Source organism: Rhinolophus ferrumequinum, chromosome X (assembly GCF_004115265.2).
Source record: "Rhinolophus ferrumequinum isolate MPI-CBG mRhiFer1 chromosome X, mRhiFer1_v1.p, whole genome shotgun sequence".
NCBI lineage: Eukaryota > Metazoa > Chordata > Mammalia > Chiroptera > Rhinolophidae > Rhinolophus > Rhinolophus ferrumequinum.
The window spans coordinates 68,681,938-68,703,667 of NC_046284.1; the positions used below are offsets into that span (position 1 = coordinate 68,681,938).

The window sequence follows — 21,730 nt, forward strand, 5'->3', positions numbered from 1 at the left end:
AATGGGTTAAATGTGCCATTCAAAAGACATAGGGTGGCTGAATGCATAAGAAAATAAGGCCCAAGTGTCCATCAATAGAAGATTGGATAAAGAAGATGTGGTACATAGATACAAGGGAATATTACTCCGTCATAAAAAGAATGAAATTTTACCATTTGTGACAACATAGATGGACCTGGAGGGTATTATACTAAGTGAAGTAAGTCAGACAGAGAAAGATAAATACCATATGATCTCACTTATATGTGGAATCTAAAGAACTGAATAAATGAACAAACTAAACAAAAATAGTCTCAGAGATACAGAGGAAAAAGTGAGGGTTGCTAGTGGGGAGAGGGCTGGGGATAAGGGAGAACATGAGGGGATTAGAAAGCACAAATTGTTAGTCACAATATTGCCACAGGGATATGAAAGACAGTTTGGGGAATGTAATCAATAATGTTGTAAAGATTTTGTAGGGTGTGAGATGGGCACTTGTCTTATTAGGGAGACCACTTCATGGACGGTGTAGATGCCTGACTACTGCGCTGTACACCTGAAGCTGAAGCTGAATAATATTGAATGTCAACTATACTTTAATATATATATATATATATATATATATATATATATATATATATATATATATATATATAGTTACGTGATATGAAGTACAGCATAGGGAATAGTCAGTGGAATTGTAGCAGCTATATTCGATGTCAGAAGGGTAATAGATCGGGGGAGGGGAGCTATCACTTTGTGAGGGGTGTAAATATCTAACTATTACATTGTTTTGTACACCTGAAACTAATAAAAAAATTTTTTTCATTACTATTCTTCCACCAAAACTGCTCCAGTGACTCATTTCCACATCCAGTAGCTAATTCTCAGTCTTCATGATTTTTGGCTTATTAGCAGCATTTGATATGGTTAATCACTCCCTCCTTTTTGATACATTTTCTTTGCTTAGCTTTTAGGAAACAATTCTCTCTTGGTTTTTCTACTACCTCATTGGATGTTCCTTCTCAGTATTTTACTAATCCCTCCTCTTCTCCATAATCTCTTTATGTTGATATTACCCTGGACTCAGTCCTCAAAACTCTTTTTTTTTTCTATTTAGTCACTCCTGTCCTAAATTCATATCACCTGTCCAGATGTCTCTCCCAAACATCCCAGTTGTATCCAATGACTACTCATGTCTGCTGAAAAGGCAAAAAGATACCTAAAAACTAATACATATAAAATTGAACTCCTGAGCTTTCTTCCCAAACCCATTTCACCTATAGCCTTCCCCCTCTCAAATGATGGAAACTCCATCCTCCCAGTTGCTCATACCAAAATCTTGGAGGTGTCCCTTACTCTTTCTCTCACACTCAGTGTCTAATCCATCAGGAGGTCCTATTGGTTTTACCTTCAAAACCTATTCAGAATCTGACCAATTCTTACCACCTCTACTGTACCACTGTGGTCTAAGCCACCACCACCTCTCTCCCAGTTCACTGCAAGAGCATCTTAACTGCTTCTACCCTTGCCCCACTTGAAGCCTATTCTCAACCTATCAGCCAGAGTGAGGCTTTAAAAACCTAAGTCAAATCCTGGTAGAGCCTTGTTCAAAACTCTGCAGTGACTCCCCATTTCATTCAGAGTAAAAGTCAATGTCCTCAAAGTGGCCAAAAAGGCCCTATATGGCCTGTTCCCCAAAGTTACCATTATGATCTCATTCCTACTACTCTTCCCCTCATTCATGCCACTCTAGCCACTAGCCTCCTTAGTGTTGGTCAAACCTGTTAAGTATGCTCCTGCATTAGGGCTTTTGGTCAAACTATTTTCTCTGCCTGAGACATTATCTCCCCAGAATTGGCTTAGCTAACTCTCCTGCCTTTCAAGTCTGTGAACAAAGCTTACATTCTCAATAAGGCCTATAATGCCCATTCTATTTAACACAGCAACCAACTCCAGTCCCTGCATATCCTTACTTTGCTCTACTTGCTTTATGTTTTCCATAGCACTTACCACCTTCTAACATACAATTTACTGCTTTATTATACATATTTTTTATTGTCTCCCTCCATTCACACTACTATACTCTAGAATATAACCCCTTTGTCAAGAGCAGGGATCTTTTTCTGTTTATTTTTAACAGATGTGTCCCAAGCACCTAGAAAAGTGCCTGATACAGAGTAGACATCCAATAGCTATTTGATGAATGAATGAATGACTGGTAGTCTTTTTATGTGTGTATGCCCTGTCTCTACAATAATATTTAAAGCTCTCTTGAAGGTACCCACAGATCCTAGCATAGTATTTTGGACACAAGAGATAATTCATATTTTTTAGTAATTAGGCCCCAGTTCCATAAATTCTTTCAATATCATGCTTTAATGAATTACTGCCATCTCTACATATTTTCTTGAATTATTATTCCTTTCACTTTTCCATTCAAAATTTTAAGTTTTGGTTGGTTCCCCAAACCTTTCTGTACATGCATATGGAATTGATTCTATACTGAAGGAGTTTAATTACTATATTTCTAAAAACATCACCATTAAAAACCAATATTTCATATCAAGGCATGTACCCTAAAGACATTCTGGAAGTTCCTGTGCAGTGCTTATCTCTCCTACTAGTTTGTTTATCTCTCTTTCCCACCACTAGATTTTCCATAATTCCCTTAATGTCTGGAACACTCCTTTGCCTAACTGAAGTTGTTTGCCCAAGTCCAGCTATCAAGATTTCCTACATCAGAGACACATAGAGAGAGCATAGTGTACCCGAGAAGGTACAAGAGAAGGCTTAGATTCAAGAACTGGCTCTGCCTGTACTAGACAGCATAGTCTGAAGCAATTCATTTTACTTGTCTACATTTCAATTCTCTCACCTAAATTCCCGATCAGGTGACCTGCCCCCTACAGTTGCTGTGAGGATAAATACAGATAGTGTGTGAACAAGTTTTGCAGCCTGTGAACTTCTGCATGAACATAAAGTACTATTTTTCCCTAGAAGCATAGTAAGTTTCATTATAACTACGAATGATGCTGATTTAGCATTGAGTGAAAAAAGTCTGAATGAGATTAAGCGATCCCCAGAAGTATCATGTGGTAAAGTGATCAGTCATCTGTTTATAAAAATGTAGCAATTTCACAAGAAAATTATAAAAATATACTATTCTAAGGATCAGATTAAATGAGCTAATGTATATGAAAGCACTATATAAACTATAAACCAGTATATACATGTAAAGTTTTTACCATTACATCTAACTAATCTTTTTAAACTTCCAGATATAGTTTCAGGCAGAAGGAATGAAGGAAATATTTAAACTTTACTGTACTTATTAAATTTAAAAAATGACAAAAATGTCACTTTGATGTTCTTTAATTCAACTTTTAATACACATTAAATAATCTTGAAGGCAGTGGTTCGAATTACTTCCTAAAATGCAAACTTAGTTACTATTGAATACAATAAAAACTTCACACACATACCCAAAGGCAAAATGTAACCCTTTTTAAAAAATTCATATTCAACATGTGTTTCAAAAATGTGCTATGGCAAGCTAGAATTAGACTAACAGACCAATGATAGGAAACTTACAGAAGCAATATAAATGGACACTGCGTAAAATATTTTAGAAATTAAAGTTAACAATTACTAGTGTAATAAAGGAATATTATTTTACTGACAACACATATTCAAAGGTACTGTTATGGTTTCAAATGCCACCAGCTCACCTCAAGTGGAATAACATTTCTACAATTTGCCTTTAGTGTTTTTATTTTTATTTAAGGCTAATTTTTTTATGCTTTTCTGTTTCTGTTCATGAATCTGCTTAAATTAACCACTAAAATAAAATGAATGCAATTAAAATAAATAATTCATTCAAGAGCTCTGTGGAAATGCCTTCATCATCCCATAGTGTACTACCTACCTCTCACCTATCAGCTAGTTTCTAGTCCACTCAATATTTCCATGAGAAATATTTTCTCATAAGGTTTTCTTGAATTTCTTTAGCTTCATTCCTTTGTCTATGCCCAAATGGAACTACATCAATGCTAACATAACCCAAATTATAGTCCTCATGTCTTTAAAATCAAGAGCATTCTAACTGGACAGAAAATTTTAAATTACTGGGCTCCACTGCCCATTCTTTGATGGAACCTGAATCCATATGGGACAAATACTTTTACATTTTTCCCATTAATACAGAAAAAGATCTTTTAAAAGGTATTTCTGGAGTTGTGTTTCCACTTAAAAACTGAGAACCCTCTTGAAAAAAAAAAACAAGCAATACACAGAAGAACAGGCAATTCAGTAACAAGGGATCCTGACAAGATGGCTGAGTAGGTAAATGCTGTGCTTACTTCCTCTCACGACCATATAAAAATTATAAATAAACTGCAAAACACCCATCATTGAGAATCACTGAAATCTAGCTGAACTGAAGCCCTACAACTAAAGACATACAGAAGAAGCCACCTTGAGACTGGTAGGAGGGATAGACACACAGAACGGGCTGGTCCCACACCCACGTATTACCATTAAAAAATCTGGAGGGATAGCTCGGCTGTGGAGGTCACTGCAGAGAAACGAGGGGTCCCAGTCCCACTCCAGACTCCCCAGTCCAGGGTTCCTGTGTTGGAGAGAGAAGTCCCTATAACTTCTGAGTATGTGAAGCAGCAGAGATTGTGGCTGAGTGAGACAGGGCAGCTGAAGTTCCAGGCGACTCTCCTAGAGGGCCTGTGCACAGACTTGCTGATGGACTCACTGGCTCTGAGCTCCAGCAGTGGGGCAGGAGCTCAAAAGGTGTCAGGGACATATGGGAGATAACTGAGTTGTCTGGCTCCAGAACGAGGGCTATAGGGGCAGCTTTGTCCATGACAGAGGAGCTAGCAGAAGCCACTGTTTCTTTGTTGAGACCTCCCCTTTCCCAGCATGCAAATGCACGCAGATGCCATATCTGACTCTCCATCAACCTGGCTAACACCATCATTTGCTCTGATTCCCTGAGAGCCCACCCCTCCCAACTTTTGGGCACACCAAAACCACTTCCAGTGGCTTTTCCATATCAACAGCCTACCTTGCTCATGCTGAGGACTTTCCTAAAATCTCTCAAAGGTTCACAAAACTCAAACAAGCAGCATCTGGCTCCAGCATGTCCTGTCCCTCTGGCTGAATAGCCCAAAGCCCGGCACCAGCGGCAGCTGGCCTTGGTTTGTGGTTTGCCTCTTGAGACACTTCCAAGCATGTCACGGGCAGTGGCCACCTGCAAATTGCTTTGTGGCTCATGCTAAGTGGCCCCCAGCAGGGCAAAGGCTATGGCTGAACTTGGTCTGAATTTGGCCTGTAGGAGGGTCCCCTCCCAGGAGGCCCCAGGGCTGGCATGTCCACTGGCCTTCTTCGGACCCAACCAGACCATCATCTGGTCCCCTCAGGGATGACACACCCAAAAAGCACACCAGGAAGGCACCAGAGCCCTGCTGACATGAACCCTATTCTGTAGGGTCAGCCGCTGCACAACAGCTCCTCCAGTGTAGTAACAGCAAGTCCTCACAACCAATCAGCTGCAGGGTCAATCACTCCCACTGATGTGCAACGAGCAATCAAGTCTCAATTAAAACAGGAGGGCACACACAACCGATTTAAGGGACACACCTGGAGCACCCAGCTCTGGTGACCAGGGAGACTGCACCACTGGGTCCCACAGGACACCTACTACATAAGGCCACTCTACAAGACTGGGAGGCATAGCAGCCCTACATAGAAACAAGCACAGGGAGGCAGCCAAAATGGGAAGAAAAAGAAACTGTGGGGACAGAGTTCCAGAGAGCAGTTTCCAGGCTCTCGGCCTCGGTGGGGAGGCGCTGGCTCGGATGGTGAATGACCATCAACTGTGACTGGTTGGCCATCAGCTGTAACCGGTTAACCAATTGGCTACTGATGTAACTGCAGGGCTGCATTGATTGGTTGGTTGGTTGGCAGGCAGACAGAGAAGTGAATGGCTGGGGAAAAAAAAAAAAAGAAGTGAATGGCGGACTGCGGATTGTTTGGCTACTACTGCGTGTGTCTCTCCCGGCCGCCAGAGAGAAGATAGTGGTATGACTCCCTATCTATGGCTCCGTGGGTGTTCCTTTTTGGCCTAGCCATATCCTGCATTCTTATGTGGGGAGCGGGACTAGAGGCCCCGCAGGCCGCCTCGCACGACAGAAACATTGCCAAATAAAAGAGCAGAACAAAGTTCCAGAAAAAGAACTAAACAAAATGGAGACAAGTGTTCTACCAGGGGCAGAATTCCAAACACTGGTTATAAGGATGCTCAATGATCTCAGGGAGACCTTCAACAAAGAGATAGGAAACAGGGCTGGCCCAGTGGCTCAAGTGGTTGGAGTTCCATGCTCCTAACGCCGAAGGCTGCCGGTTTGACTCCCACATGGGCCAGTGGGCTCTCAACCACAAGGTTGGCAGTTCGACTCCATGACTCCCGCAAGGGATGGCGGGCTGCACCCCCTGCAACTAACAATGGCAACTGGACCTGGAGCTGAGCTGCACCCTCCACAAATAAGATTGAAAGGACAGCAACTTGACTTGGAAAAAATCCTGGAAGCACATACTGTTCCCCAAAAAAGTCCTGTTCCCTTCCGCTTCCCCAACAAAATCTTTTAAAAAAGAGAGAGAGATGGGAAACATAAAAATGGAAATAGAAAACATTTATTAAAATGTCAGAAATAAAGACTATAAAACTGAAATGAAGAATACATTAGAGGGAATCAACAGTAGACGAAGCAGAGGATCATATCAGTGATTTAGAAGATAAGGTAGCAGAAAACACCCAATCAGAACATACACACACAAAAAAAGAACCCACAAAAATGAGGATAGTTTAAGGAGCATCTGGGACAACATCAAGTATACCAACACATCCGCAACATAGGGGTACCAGAATGAGAAGAGAGAGAGCAAGGAATTGAAAACCTATTTTGAAGAAATAATAACTGAAAATTTACCTAACCTGATGAAAGAAATACATAGACAAACCCAGGAAGCACAGAAAGTCCCAAACAAGATTAACCTAAACAGGTCCACACCAAGACACATCATAATTAAAATGCCAAAGGTTAAAGACAAAGAGAGTATCTTAAAAGCAGCAAGAGAAAGCAGTTATTTACCTACAGCGGAGCTCCCATAAGACTATCAGGTGATTTCTCAACAGAATCTTTGCAGGCCAGTGGGGCTGGCAGGAAATATTCAAAGTGATGAAAAGCCAGGACATACAACCAAAAGCACTCTACCCAGCAAAGCTATCATTTAGAACTGAAGGACAGATAAAGAGCTTCCCAGACAAGAAAAAGCTAAAGGAGTTCATCATCACCAGTCTTAGGGGGACTTCTTTAAGATGACCATCAACGAAAAAATAAAAAACGTGAATAATAAAATGGCAATAACTACATTATCTATCAACAATTACTTTAAATGTAAATGGATTAAATTCTCCAATCAAAAGATGGGGGGGGCTGAATGGGTAAGAAAACAAGACTGTTTCATATGTTGCCTACAAGAGACTCGCTTCAGATCAAAAGACACACACAGAATAAAAGTAAAGGGATGGGGGAAACATATTTCCTGAAAACAGAAACAAACAAACAAAAAGCTGTCATAGCAATACTTATACCAGACAAAATAGACTTTAAAACAAAGGCTATAACAAGAGACAAAGAAGGATGTAGTAATCCCACTTCTGGATAATTATCCAAAGAAACCCAAAATGCTACTTCAAGGGGACCTGTGCATCTATATGTTCATTGCAGAATTGTTTACAATGGCCAAGATGTGGAGGCAGCCTGAGTGTCTATCAATGGATGAATGGATAAAGAGCAGGTGGTACATATATACAGTGGAATATTGCTCAGCCATAGAAGGGAATGGGTTCTCACTATCGGCGATGGCATGGATGGACCTGGAGGGTATTGTGCTGAGTGGAGTGTGTCAGATAATGAAAGACAGATGCAATGTGATTTTGCTTATATGTGGAATCTAAAGAACAAAGTAAACAAACAAATAAAACAGAAACAAACTCATGGATACAGAAATGTGGGGACAGCCCCAGAGAGCAGTTTCCAGGCTCTCGCCTCACGTGGAAAGGTGCCGGCTCAGGTAGTAGATGGCCGTCGGCTGTGGCTAGTTGGCCGTCGGCTGTAGCCGGTTAGCCAATTGGCCACTGATATAACTGCCGTGGCTGTGGTGGAGAGAGAGAGAGTCGGTCAGTTGGCAGAAAAGCGGACAGCAGGTCGCACGTGGTGTGAATCCAGCCTCCAGTGAGACTATAGTGGTATGACTCCCCTAGCTATGGCTCCGTGGGTGTTCCTTTTTGGCCTCACCATATCCTGTGTTCTTGTGTGGGGAGCGGGAGCTGCGACCCCGCATGACACCCCGCGTGACAAGAGAACATTTTGATGGTTGTCAGACAGGAGGGGGTTTGGGAATGGGTGAAAAAGGGGAAGGGATTAAGAAGTACAAATTGGTTGTTACAAAGTAGTCATGGAGATGTAGGGTATAGCATAAGGAATATAGTCAATGATACCGTAATAACTAGGTATGGTACCAGATAGATACTGTATTTATTGGATTGATATATGGGAGGGGGTTGGGAGCACAGTGAAAAAAGGGAGGTCATTAAGAAGTACAAATTGGTAGTTACAGAATAATCACACGGATATAAAGCAAAGCATAGGGAATATAGTCAATAATATGGTAATAACTACATATAGTGCCAGGTGGGTCCTAGACTAGTCAGGGGAATTACTTCTTAAATTATATAAATGTCTAACCACTATGCTCTACACCTTGAATTAATACAAAATAATATTGAACGTCAACTGTAATTGAAAAATTTAAAAAGGGGGCGGGGGAGTTGAAGGGGAATAGAGGTTCAAATTTCCAGGTATAAGACAAATAAGTTGTGGGGATGTAATGTACAGCATAGGGAATATAGTTGATAATTTGTGATGGTTCTAACTGAATATTCTAATTGGCGTGGTACAGGGTCAGGTGGTTGCTGGACTTATGGAGATCACTTCTGCGGGTATATAAATGTTAAATAACTATTGTGTACTCCTGAACCTAACATAATATTGTACGTTAGCTATATGTTAATAAAAATCTTTAAAAAGAAAAGAAGAGTCATTCAATTCAATGGCACTAAACTGCAAAGAATAAGAAAAGCTTTAGACTCTGGCAGAATGGGGATGATGTAAACATCATACAACCTCATGAAAAAGAACGTGCCCCTAAATTAACTAAAACCTGTCAGTCTTCTAGTACGACAAGGACCAATCCAAAACAACAGCAAATGTAAGAAAGTGGCTCTACCAAATGTACTTGTATCAATTAGGCTCTGGAGCAGTTCCTACCCCTAAGGAGGTCACAATGTTCAACCTGTGCCTATCATCAAAATGACCACTCTTGCAGGACATGATTACCATCAAGAATATAATGTTCCATTTCTTAAACTGCTCGTTAAAAATCAATTAATCATTACCATTACAGAGTAGAAACATTTCACAAAAATCTGATTTAGTGCTATATTCATTAATGTGTTTTAACCCAAAGCCACGATTCCTCTGGTGTCAACAAATGTTTATTTAACTTATGGAACATGGTTATGTAGGTGTCCTAAACACAGAAAGTGTGATAAAGTTAACAACTGGCCTCATGCAATTTGCCAGGTTTTGATCTGCCAACAGCTGTAATGAGTGCTGTATCCATTAAGTACATAAATCTTTCCACAGACAACATAGGAATCAATTCAAGCAAAATACGAGTTTAGTTAATCACTAACTAACATGATTAGTACACTGCTATTAGCTACGACATATAAGCTCAATTCCTGTTTATGCTTTGTTCACTTCAAACATTTTCTACATGAAGCATTCAACTTCAGATTTAATTCAACCTTGGCATGTTTCTGGGCTATCTCTCCTTCCTACCAGTGAATATTCATAAAATGTAAATACAATTTAATAGTAGAATAAGCAAAATATATTTAGACAGATAAATATGCCATAAACATTTTATAATGCACTGAAAAGCCTAATTAATGTTATTTTAATTTTCCACGATTTTGAATTGTATACATCATTTACTGTTCCTTGCATTAATGTAGGTTAGCTGAGAGTTAACCATATAACAACAAAACTCCATCTTTGTAATCTGGAGATGAGACAAATAAGAATTTGGATAGTTCTTAAGATCACTACTTTCTCCTTTGTAAGTAGCCTTATACAGGCTAATAGTAGGTAGTTATTAAATATTTGTTGAAATAAAGTGACAAATGTACATGTGTATATATATAAATATATAGTGTGTTCTAACTGAATATTCTAATTGGCTTATAAAATGTGACCTGAAACTTGTGTACTATGCATAAAATGCACTATGCAGTAAATTTTTTTCTATGAATGAAGTCCCCTTTTGTTTTTCTCAAATAAAATCCTAGAGGGTACTCATAAATTTTTTTACAAAATAAATTTAGAAGTTTGGAAGATCACAAGTTATTTTCAAAGCAGAAAACTTAATATAGAAATTAAATATATAATTATACATGTCTGCAAATAATCTTGTTTTCCAAAAATATTTATATTTAAATATAATACATATAAGGGTCAATGTATTCTGAACAAATAAAAACAAATGACTTTTTCTTATCTCTGTTTTAATTTTTGGCATACAATATTGTATAGGACGACATGCAAAGCAAACCAAACTCTAAGCTTGATCTATTTAAAACTCTTAACACAAATGAAAGCAAGCTTTTTTACATGAAAAACAAGTTTTTTAATCCACAGTTGCACATTTTACTCCAAAAACATATGTCTCATAGAATGACTAATTTTCTGAATTTTTAAGGACTCATATCCCTTGCAACAAATGTATGTCAGATAAAAGATACTAAAGTCAATTCATTACAGCTATTCTTACGAGGAAATACGTGTTTTATTCCAATCTCCTTTTGATGTCTTTTACTTAGAACATGAGTAATTCTCAACGTTTATAAAACTAAAATATTTTTTTTATATCTCAATAATTCTATTTTTAGTTGGACATTTTCTGGTATAATTCAAAACACACACACACACAAAAAAAACAGTGTTTACTGATACAACACATGAGGCAGATATGAGAACGGAAATTTAAGGATTATTCAACAATGGATATGACAAAATTTGTAATCTCAAAGATTTCTCAATTTAGCAAACATAATAGAGGAGGTATATGGTTTCTATACAATGAGCTAAAAACATCATGGATCTAGAATGCAAGCTCCAAGAGAGAAAAGACTGTTTTGTTCGCTCTGTACACAGCACCTAGAACACTGCCTGGCACCACACAGTATACTTTACACACACACACACACACAAAATCATGACAAATCTAATCATGGGAAATCAAAATGATTATGAAGCAGTTTTTACTTTATTTTATTTAAATTTCAATAATGAAGTGGATAGAATGAGTTTTCCAAAGGCCTACAGATTAAAGACAATACTGAAAAAAGACACTCACTAGTGTCTAACTTACATGCTTTGGAGAACTGTTTCAGGTGAGATCCTCGTGAGTGTCTGTAATTAAACTTCCTTGGATTGAATTCAAGAGGGGAACCATATCAGAAAGCATCTTACCCTAATATTCTAGTATTATACAGTACAAGTCTTCAGTGTCTGTATGTCTATTATCCTTTCAAAAGGATCAAGGCCTAATATACATATATAATAATAACATTTTATGGAGGGTCACATTAAAGCTTTTTCATATCATTTCTGTAGATTTGGTGTGCTTAAATATAACACTAAACTCAACATTCTTAACTATGTAAACTGCATCTATGTACTCTATTACCAAAGCCATTGAGATGGTATAGTCTTCTATGATAATTATGTTTTTTTTAAATGTTTTTACTTCAATACAGGGTATGTCACAATGATACATAATATAGATAATGCATTAACAAATATAATAAAAATAAATTTATATAAATATTATTTCTGATATTACAATACTTTTTAGACAAACAAGTGAGAGGCAGACTTCTTCTAAATAACTAAAAGCTCAGAATCTAACATATTGCTGTAAGCTATAATGGTTATAACTGTTAATCCAATACACCTTTTATACAAACCCATAAACACATGAGTGGAAAAATAGCACAGATGTTCATCTCTAATGCAATTTCCATTCAATTTCCTAAGTGCGGTCCCTGTGTGCAAACTAGCTTAACGTTATGTTTAGCTTGCAAATTCTTTTAATAAATAATGAATGCAATAAAACTAGGAGATCAATGGCTAGCTGAGAAATCATAAAAAAAAAAAAAGCCTTTTGTGTTCAGGCTGTTGCCCATTTCAAACTTTAATCCGGAGACAGATCAATATTACTTTTTTTTTCTTTTTAACCCATCACATAAATACCAGATAGACTAAATGTAGCCTAAATGCTGTTACCAGCTAGCAGTTGCCAACAACCTGATAAGATGATGGGAAACAACTGCAATTGAATGTTTCATACCTTAACATACACACTACATTATACACTATTAAGGAGTCAATTTGTTTAAAAATAAAAATAGTTACATAGCAATAAAAATGCTGCGGTTCATTATTTTTTAAACTTTCCTATACTATGTATTTTTCCAGTACTATAATTACAAAGTTTTCTCCACAATTTGCTCTAATAAACTAATTGTAATGAGTCAAAATAGTGCATATAGAGAGTAGTTTCAACCTCAGGGGTCCTAGAGGAAAGGTAATTTACTTTTCAAAATTAATTACACCTGAAAGAACTAAGTTATTCCTTTAAATGGGTGAGGAGGATATTCATGCAAATTTGTGCTGCAATTGGATGGGTCTTGATATTATTCAGGAAAAAAGTAATTCGTTAAGTATTTGTGTTTCTATTTACAGGCTATAGATAGAAGGGAGGAAAATTCTCTTCTTACCAACTCATTTGGATAAACATGCATTTACTTTTCGAAAAGATCAAAAATCAACTGTCACCAGGGTTAGTGCTGATTATCTAGTAATATAAATCTAAATAGCTAGAGAATCATCTTATAGTAGTAGGCTTGTTTTATTTGTTAATCCTTGCCTATTCATAATATTAGAACATCTCCTGTGCGTTTTCAATAAAAGGAAATATCAAGAAGTCATACTTTCTTTAAAGATGTAGTTCAGTTCAAGCATCCCAATTTCATGTATTAGATTTTGATAGCCTTATATGTTTATTTGTGAAAAGCTTATACGGCATGATTACAAATGGCTTTATAATAAATTAAAATTTCAGGATTAGTATCTTTTTAATAATTGCATAGATTATATAACTGTTTCTTAGTTTTTTTTAAGGAACAGCAATTTGTGCAAAGAATTCTGATAAGAGGGATACATGCGCGTGCCCGTGTGTTTATCATTGTATTCATTTAACAAATGTAAATTAGGTGCCCAATACATACACGATATTAGGCTTAATTAAATTTTACTATGAATATTACTGGTTAAAAATTACTCCTCAGAAATTATTACAAACCCAAGGTTTTGTTTTATGTAACCAATTTAGTTTTCTCTTAAGGATATCATTATAGGTAGTGATAAATATATCAATTTGTTCTTTAGCTATATTAAATTCAATTTGCCATAAAATAATGTGAATTACATCTTATATCTACATTCTCAGGAGAATTATTTCACCAATTCTAACACGTGTATATAAATTCAGCTGTAAAGAAGAATGTGGCAAGATCTCACCATGAAGACGTTCCCATGTTTTAAGCAAAATTTGAAAAAAAAAAATGACTCCTCCATAACTTTATAGAACTTCATTATAAATTCCAATTTAAATTATACTATAGATCATAGCATGTATCCTAAGTTTCCAATATTAGCCTAACATAGAGATAAAAATTTTCCTAAAGAATTTGAGACCTCAAAAGTATCCGTTAACAGTGTTTCCTGTTTTCCTACTCTAATAAAGGTAACAATGAAATTATCATGAAAGCATACTGTAAAGACCTGTAAAGAGGAACTATCTCCAAAAGCTGATTTTTAAAAATATATGGTCCTCAGAAGGTTGAACAAGAGAAAAACTGAATCTCATTTTTAAAATGAGTATTTTCAAATATCAGAGGTTTACTAAAAAGTTTTAACACCTACATTATTAAATTCAAAATATTTCACAAGTGACAAAATTGTTTTGCTCCAAAAACCAAGGTAATGAAACCATGGATTAAATGAAATAAAGTATGGTACTTATATTTAATGCAGATAGGTAATAGATTTCACTAGTTATCACCAATTTCCTTTTGGTGTGTGTATGTTTTTCTGTAGTCTAAGAAATTAAATTATAAAAGTAGCATTCATTGTTACTGAATTTTTTATGATTTACAAATAACCCAGAATATAAATAACTGAAATATACTAAAATAAAATTAACTTTTCTAAGATTTTCAGTTTTACAAAGTGAAGAAATGATGAATACACAATGAACACAGGCTGTCCCCATCCTACTAAAAAGAAATATTAAATCCTGAAGGAGTCCTAAATCCCTTGATAAGAGTATATTGCAGCTGCATTAAGCCAACAAGAAGCTTATTAGTAAGGATTTAAAAACTAACACCCTTCTGTAATCAATTTGGATACAGCATTATTCTATTTATAGTGACACGTTCAATGTGTCCCAATCATATATTACTTATTCTCATTTTTCCTACTATGATTAAATATTAATGTGGAAGCACTATTAAGCAGCTACATTATATTTAGGTTTTACTCTATTGATTTCCATCATTTTGGAATAGTTAACAAAGCATGAAAATTAAGAATCTTTCCCATGAAGAAACTTATGACGGGTTTGATATTTTCCTCTGATTTATAAATTTGAAAAAATAAATTTAGTTGTTCTAGCAGAAAATGGAAAAAGGGATGCCGCCACTTTAAAAGCTTCAATCTCTTTGACATCGCTGGCAGTGTATGGGAACATTAATGCATCTGTCATGATAACAAGCTAAGAATAACATCTAGACATCAAACCGAGCAGAGAATCCATCTGAAGTGATTCATTCAAATCTGTCTCATTGATTTATTAAACACAGGGCAACATCTGCAGCCTCACAGAGCCGCTTGGTGAAATTAATGCAAGATCAATTCAAATGGAAAAAAGTGTAAAAGAGATAAATCAAAACACAATTTGCATGCAGTTCCACAATCAGGCTTATTGGGTGCAAATGCTCAATTTCCCTTCCAAAGCAAATGTGTTTAAATGTTGTTTTATCTTTTTAGAATTGTGTGATCTGAAGTGACAGTGAAGACTTTTGCAGGTTGAGATGGTGAAAGGGAAGAAAGGGAGGAAAAAAATGCTACCAAAGACCTTTTGAAAATGCAACAAGAATATTATTAATACCTAACTGTTTTGCTTTTGGGGAAAGGTTTGATGTCCTTTCTCCAAAAACATAGTATTTTCAGTTTTAGTCGATTAGGACAGTTTTAATACATATTTGAAATGTATAGAGTGTACAAACCTAAATCATTGGTACCTTTAAATGCACCAGATTAAGTGCCACTGGAGGTCTAGATTACCAACTGAAATATAATACATTATGATTAGGGTTTCTCACAATTATATTTGCCTGCTAGAAGCACTTTTAAAACATGTAGGGATTTCATTAAGACAAAAAAACTTACATAAGAAAGCATCAAATAATTCAGACTTGATATTTTCTACAGGTATTAGGGATTTCCTGTGTGAAACCATATAAAACATAAATGTCTGAAGACCATCACTTCCTAATTATTTATTGGCATTCATGTACTCTACATGGAGGGTAATATCCTACATAAATATCCAAAGATATTCTCCAACATATCATGCATCATTTCTTTAATGTAATATCCATCACCTCATAAATGAGTGTTTGGGACAAATAAGAAATCCAGCTAAAGTATTTAGAGAAATACAAAAAATGTTGGTTAGGCAGAAGTGTATATTTGAAATGGATGTGCACGTGGAAGTTCTGATCACTGGCACATGAATAGATTGCTTTAGTTATAATCTTGACATCGTTCTTCTAATAAAAGACAGAATATTTTTCACTATGTGACTGCATTTAGTAAACAATATGACTGTTCCCTCATTATCCTATGAAAAAAAAGTCTGTATTTACCGCTCAGATTAATTTCTAAAACCTTTTTATCATTTCTGAAAATATAAGTCATACAAAATGTTAGCCCAGGAAAGTGATGCAAGTTCTTCAAAAATTTGATTCTGCTTAATTTTACTATAACGAAAATACCAATTTTCAAAGTAAAGTGTTATTCTGTGTGGATTACGACCTATATTCATCAAGTGTGAATGTAAAGCCAAACTCATCGAGTGCTTACACTAATCATATTTCTAGTATTTGAAAGTAGTTTAAAATTGTTGTAAAAGTCCTTATAATTCACATAAAGTAATTCTAATATGGAAGCCCATTTATATTCTGTTCACAACAGTCAAAATAACAATAAACTGCAATTAGACCATTTAAATTTTTAATTTAAAAGAGTGAATTTTATTCATTTGAATATATGTTGAATCATGTCTCCAAATGTGTTAAAATCTTTTCTTAGCCATACATTCTTGTTTTTTTCAAGCATCCATTTAACTATATTTAAATGACCGAATAACATTTGATTAGTTGGTCCTCAAATGAAATTAAATGCTGATCATGAAATCTGACAATGTACTTTTATGTAGATAGGTAAATAAAGAGATAACACTAAAATATGTTGTCTGATTTTCACTGAATACCAATTTTTAATTTAATATTTTACTGCTACATTAAACTTTGAAGAATTTAATAAGGAAAACAGATTGCATTAGAGTGAGATTTTTCAGACATTTGCTTTCTGAATCTGCCTGCTCTCTCTGATAGTAAAAACTCCAAGTTCTCTTACAAAAGAAATGAAAAAAAAATTCACAGTGCTCTATCCGCAAAAACAAAGATCTGAAACAAGATAACAACTTTTCCCATTTCTTTTGGGTCTGTTAATTACCGTTTTCTGAATAATCCTCAAAAATAATCTCTTTGCAATGAATTTTTGAAGTTAAAGGGCATCAAGGAAAAATACTGTATAGCCCTTTGTAATTGCAGTGATGTAAAGCTTGACTTATTTCATAGAACAATGAATAATTAAGAGTTTTGGTTTTACTATTCTCTAATACCTGAGGCAGGTATTATTTTCCAACTTCTTTTCTGGGAAGACAATTTTGAATATCTTGATAATTAGCTAATAACAAAACAGTCAATATAAGGCACTGATAGAGTTCTTTTGACTTTCAGTACTGCCAAAGAAATAATCATGTATGTATTTTACTCATTCATTTTTCTTCAGTGGACATTAATGAAAATATGCTCTGAGACAAATCAAAATGCCACTTAATGCCAATAAGTTAAGGTCTTTGAAAGTGAATGAATTGAAAATGGTCCATTTTGTGTATTTTGGAATAGTGTAGGAAGCATTTCAAATTAAAATACCCTAAAAGTCAGGACTTGTCTTCCCCAGTTACCCGACAGAGAGGGGAAGAAATGTTTATGTAGGAAAATAAAATTCTCAATGACACCATTACAAATAGACCTTCTATTCAACAACACTTTATGGAAATCTATCGGGAAATGAAAAATCTCTTTTTTCAAATAAGAATAGTATGTAAGAGTTTCCACTCACTGATCGTGTACTTTTACCTTGCACTTTTCCCCCCTTTTAGCTAAAAGTGCTAAGAAGTCATGAGTCCTGAATGACAATCCTCTTTAGCCAAGTCTCCATTGGTACATTACTCATCTTCTTTGGGCATCTCTATAAGCTCTCCTGATCCATCTTTCACTTACTCTCATGGCATTATTCTGCTCATATCCTACATCTCTTTTCTCTTACTGGCTTCATGTCTCATCTACCTTATTTTTTCTCTCATGGGCCTCATTTCCTGTTTACATCCCTCACTTTTTTTATTTTTGCTGAATAGAAAAGTCATAGAAATAACGTTTATCTAAATACCAATTTCACAATTTCATTAAATCACTCAGATGTTGGGAACGATTTGAGATATACATTTTTGTAAATAATGTTACCTAAAGTCATAAAGCACCCATTATAAGTGTTATCATATTTTGTAGTTTTTAACAACATGACTATGGGAGCATTTTGCATCAATAAAATATGGTGATGTTATTTTACCATTAATTATATTTTCCCAGAAATTGTAAGGTTGCTTTTTTTTTTACTATTTAAAAAATGCAATATAGGTGTGTTTCTAGTTTTCTCATTTTCACTCATGGATTGCATTAATAGAATATTAATAGAATATATTTCATAAATGTTTACAATTACATATCACAATGCTTATAACACAATTATAGAAAATAAATTTAATAAATAAAATACCCATAAAGAAAAGAAAGTAATAAGAGGCACACGTATCATACCTCAGGTATATTTCTCCTTACATTTTTAATATTTCTCTATCACCTTTATGCACATACACAAAAGCAATTTAAGCCAAAAAGTTAGCACTGTAAATGCTATGACAAGGAGTAAATAAAACTTAACTGAAATAAAACTATAACCTAAAACCACATCATATAACAAGGTCCCAAAATACTATAAGAACACCTGCCTCTAGATACAGAGTAATTTATCATTTTTGCTTTCAGTAAGTAGCTCTAATAAAAATTAATTTTAAAAAAGTTTCTATTTACAGAGAAAAGCATCAAATCGCATTAAAATAGTAATCTATTTCATTTTTAAATGAAAATCATAGATTTTGCTCAAGTATGTGTAAATTGATTATTAAGGAAGGAAGAATTTCTTATGTGTAATAATTGTTACACTTTAGATATAGGTGTTTGTAAGAGAGAGAAGAGAGAAAGGAGAGAGGAGGAGAAGGGGGAGGGGTAAAGAGAGATAGGGAGAGACAGAAAGAGAGAAAATAGGTTTTCACATCTACAATTGTTTAAATGTGAGTCTTTTCAAATGCTACAAATGAATTAGATGGTCCTCACCTGAAGTCCCCAGTAACCCTCTGAGTTTGTGTATTAGTGAAGTGCTCTGTGGTCAAAATAAAATGTCCTTCCTACTCTTACCGCCTATAATTACTTATGTTACTGAGAGAGCAGTTATCCTTTGTGTTTCAAGGCCCTCAATCTTCCTTAAAATTTTTTGATCTAATAAACCAGGTTGGGAAGCCCCAGATATGAATCTGGTAGGAGTTCCCATATGAACAGGTTTCTGTTTAATTGCTAGATTACAGGAGAACACTACTCAAAAAGAAACAAACAAACAAACAAAACCGAAAGGTTCCCTTCTCAGTTCTGTAGCATTATCTTATTGCAACAGTTTGTCTGCAAGTTGTCAGTATACTTCAACTCTACATAATAATTTGCATTTTACAACAGATATGGCAACTGAGTGCAGTTTTAGCTCATAAACCCGGAGATTTTAGGATTTAAAGTTGCGCTGTGAGAAAGTCTACTTCTGCAGAAGTTTTTTGCAAAATGATCAACAGTAGTGCTGTTTTACAACAAAACCCTTTGCTCCCTTTAACGTGGTGGTGATGATTTCCTGGTTTGTATACTAATCACATCTGCCAAATGTGTATCTTCCTAACAGATTTTAGCAGGCTGGAGATGGAATAAACACTAAAACGACTAATTCACAGGTCTTTAAAAAGTCAAATAACCTTGAATATAGTTAACGTTCCTTTTTTTTCTTTTTTAAGTCAGAAACATTGAATCCAGTTTGCTTATGCACATTTGCAAATAGACATTTGTTCTATAATGTACTTCTAAGCTGTGATATGAAGGAAGTACACTTACAACCAGAGAAGCTGGCCATCATCATTTAAGGAATCCTCTCTTTGGGGGAATGGGATCCTTCCAACTGTTTTCCTGGGGGAAGAGCTGAAAGCATCCTCTCTAGAAAACCTGCCAACTTCTATTCCAACCCCCAACCCGATCCCAGCCCCAGCGTTTCATGCCCCACATTGCCCTCTGCAGATGACACAAAAGGGACGATCCCAGGAAAGTGACATCTGTCGTGGTTCTTTTTTAAAAAAACAAATAGGATCCATCGACTTTCCTGTATCGTGTACGGGGAGCTTTGCGTAGCAGGCATGAGCACACGTTTCTCTCTCTCTTTCTCTCTCTCTCTCTCTCTCTCTCTCTCTCTCTCTCTCTCTCTCTCTCTCTCTCTCTCTCTCTCTCTCTCGTCTTTCTCCTCCACCAACACAACTACCACCGCACACCCCAGGCATTCTCACAACAAACACACAGGATGGGGAACGAATCACCCTCTGGGATGGCTTCTAGACTTCCGACCCTCTGCATCCCGCAAATGCTGTGTTCTGGATTGCCAGCTTAGGAGCCCAGTGTACAGCTCAGCCAGCCCTCTACCCCAGAAAGCCCTTCGTGTCGGTGTTCAGGAGAAAACCTATCCGACCCGTACGGCCACAAAAGAGCAGGAAAGAAAACCAAATAGAGAAATTAACGAATAACCACAAGCAGCCAAGAAGCCATGCAAGATATGGGAGAAAGGCTGGAAAGTTTCAGCAAAGGACCGCAAACTAAAGTTTGTTCGGGACTTCCTTAGGCTCAAGCCCTGCCATTCAGTGCGGACTAGAACGGACGGACAAATTAACTAATGAGTCCTTCTAGTCCTCTTTTCCCGCGGACTTACAGCGTGAACAGTAGAGGCAAGCTAGTTACGACTCACTCTCTACAAAGTTGGATAAGAGCGATGAGACATGCAGAAGAGGGCAAAAGGGGGAGAACAAACCAAGAATCTAGTATCTCACCTGGCATTGGTGCAATCGGTGAACAAAGTTTCAAAGTCTTTCCTGGTGATGAGTTTGCAGCGGTTCACTCCGGGCTGGATGGCCCCCAGTCCGCGGAGGATCCGGACCTGCTCGACAGTACACACCACGGGGGATATGTCCAGTCTCTTCAGTTTGGTGTACACAGTGTGCAACCCTCCCACCAGGTGCTTGAGAAAGAGATCAAAGACTTGCGGCAGGCAGATGAGTTCCTGGCCGTCCATCAGGAACGAAGCCACCTTCACCCCATGCATGTCGACCATCCTGCACTCGTTGGTGTTGGTGTTGCCACTGCCTCCGCTGGAACTACCGACCCCGCCGATTCCAGTGCTGCCGCTGTGGTGGTTATTGGCCATGAAACTGTTGATCATATTCGGGGTGAGACGGGGAGGCTCTCCAGGAGTTGAGTACAGAGGTTCGGCCCGAAACAAGCCCCCCGGGACGCCGGCGCCACTGGAAGTTGCAATGATCACCGGAGGTGCGGATACAGCCATGGTCATTCAGTCTCAAATCGTAGGTCCTCGGGCCCTCGCTTTCTCGCCCTGTCTCCTCTAGGTCCCCTCGCACTCACTCCCTCACTCTCGTTCTCTCTGGCGCGCTATCTCTCAGAACTGTTCGCAAGTCTACAGTAGCAGGGCTCACGCTCACGCACACCCACCACCCAGCAAACAGTGAGCAGACCCAACCCGCGGCGCCCCGAGACCCCACCCCCACCACACCCCCTCCTGAGACTGGCAGCTTCCGTCAGCCAATGGACTCCCACCCCTCGGCTTCCGAGTGCGCCGAATCGCTGCCGCCCGCCAGGAGGTGGAGACTGCCTGGCCCGCCTCCTGGCTACCTGAGGCTGTTCAGGGTTGGAGGGTGAATGGGGATG

The 21,730-nt window shown here is 37.1% G+C and overlaps 1 protein-coding gene across 1 annotated transcript in view; it reads right to left on the reverse strand.

Annotated features, from left to right (window-relative positions):
- Positions 1-21,505, reverse strand: part of DACH2 (dachshund family transcription factor 2) — a 661,323-nt gene extending 639,818 nt beyond the window's left edge. Inside the window, exon 1 of the mRNA XM_033108843.1 lies at positions 20,839-21,505. Coding sequence (XP_032964734.1) covers positions 20,839-21,356 — 518 coding nt within the window. The 5' untranslated portion in view covers positions 21,357-21,505. The remainder of the gene's footprint in view (positions 1-20,838) is intronic.
- Positions 21,506-21,730: the final 225 nt, after the last annotated feature.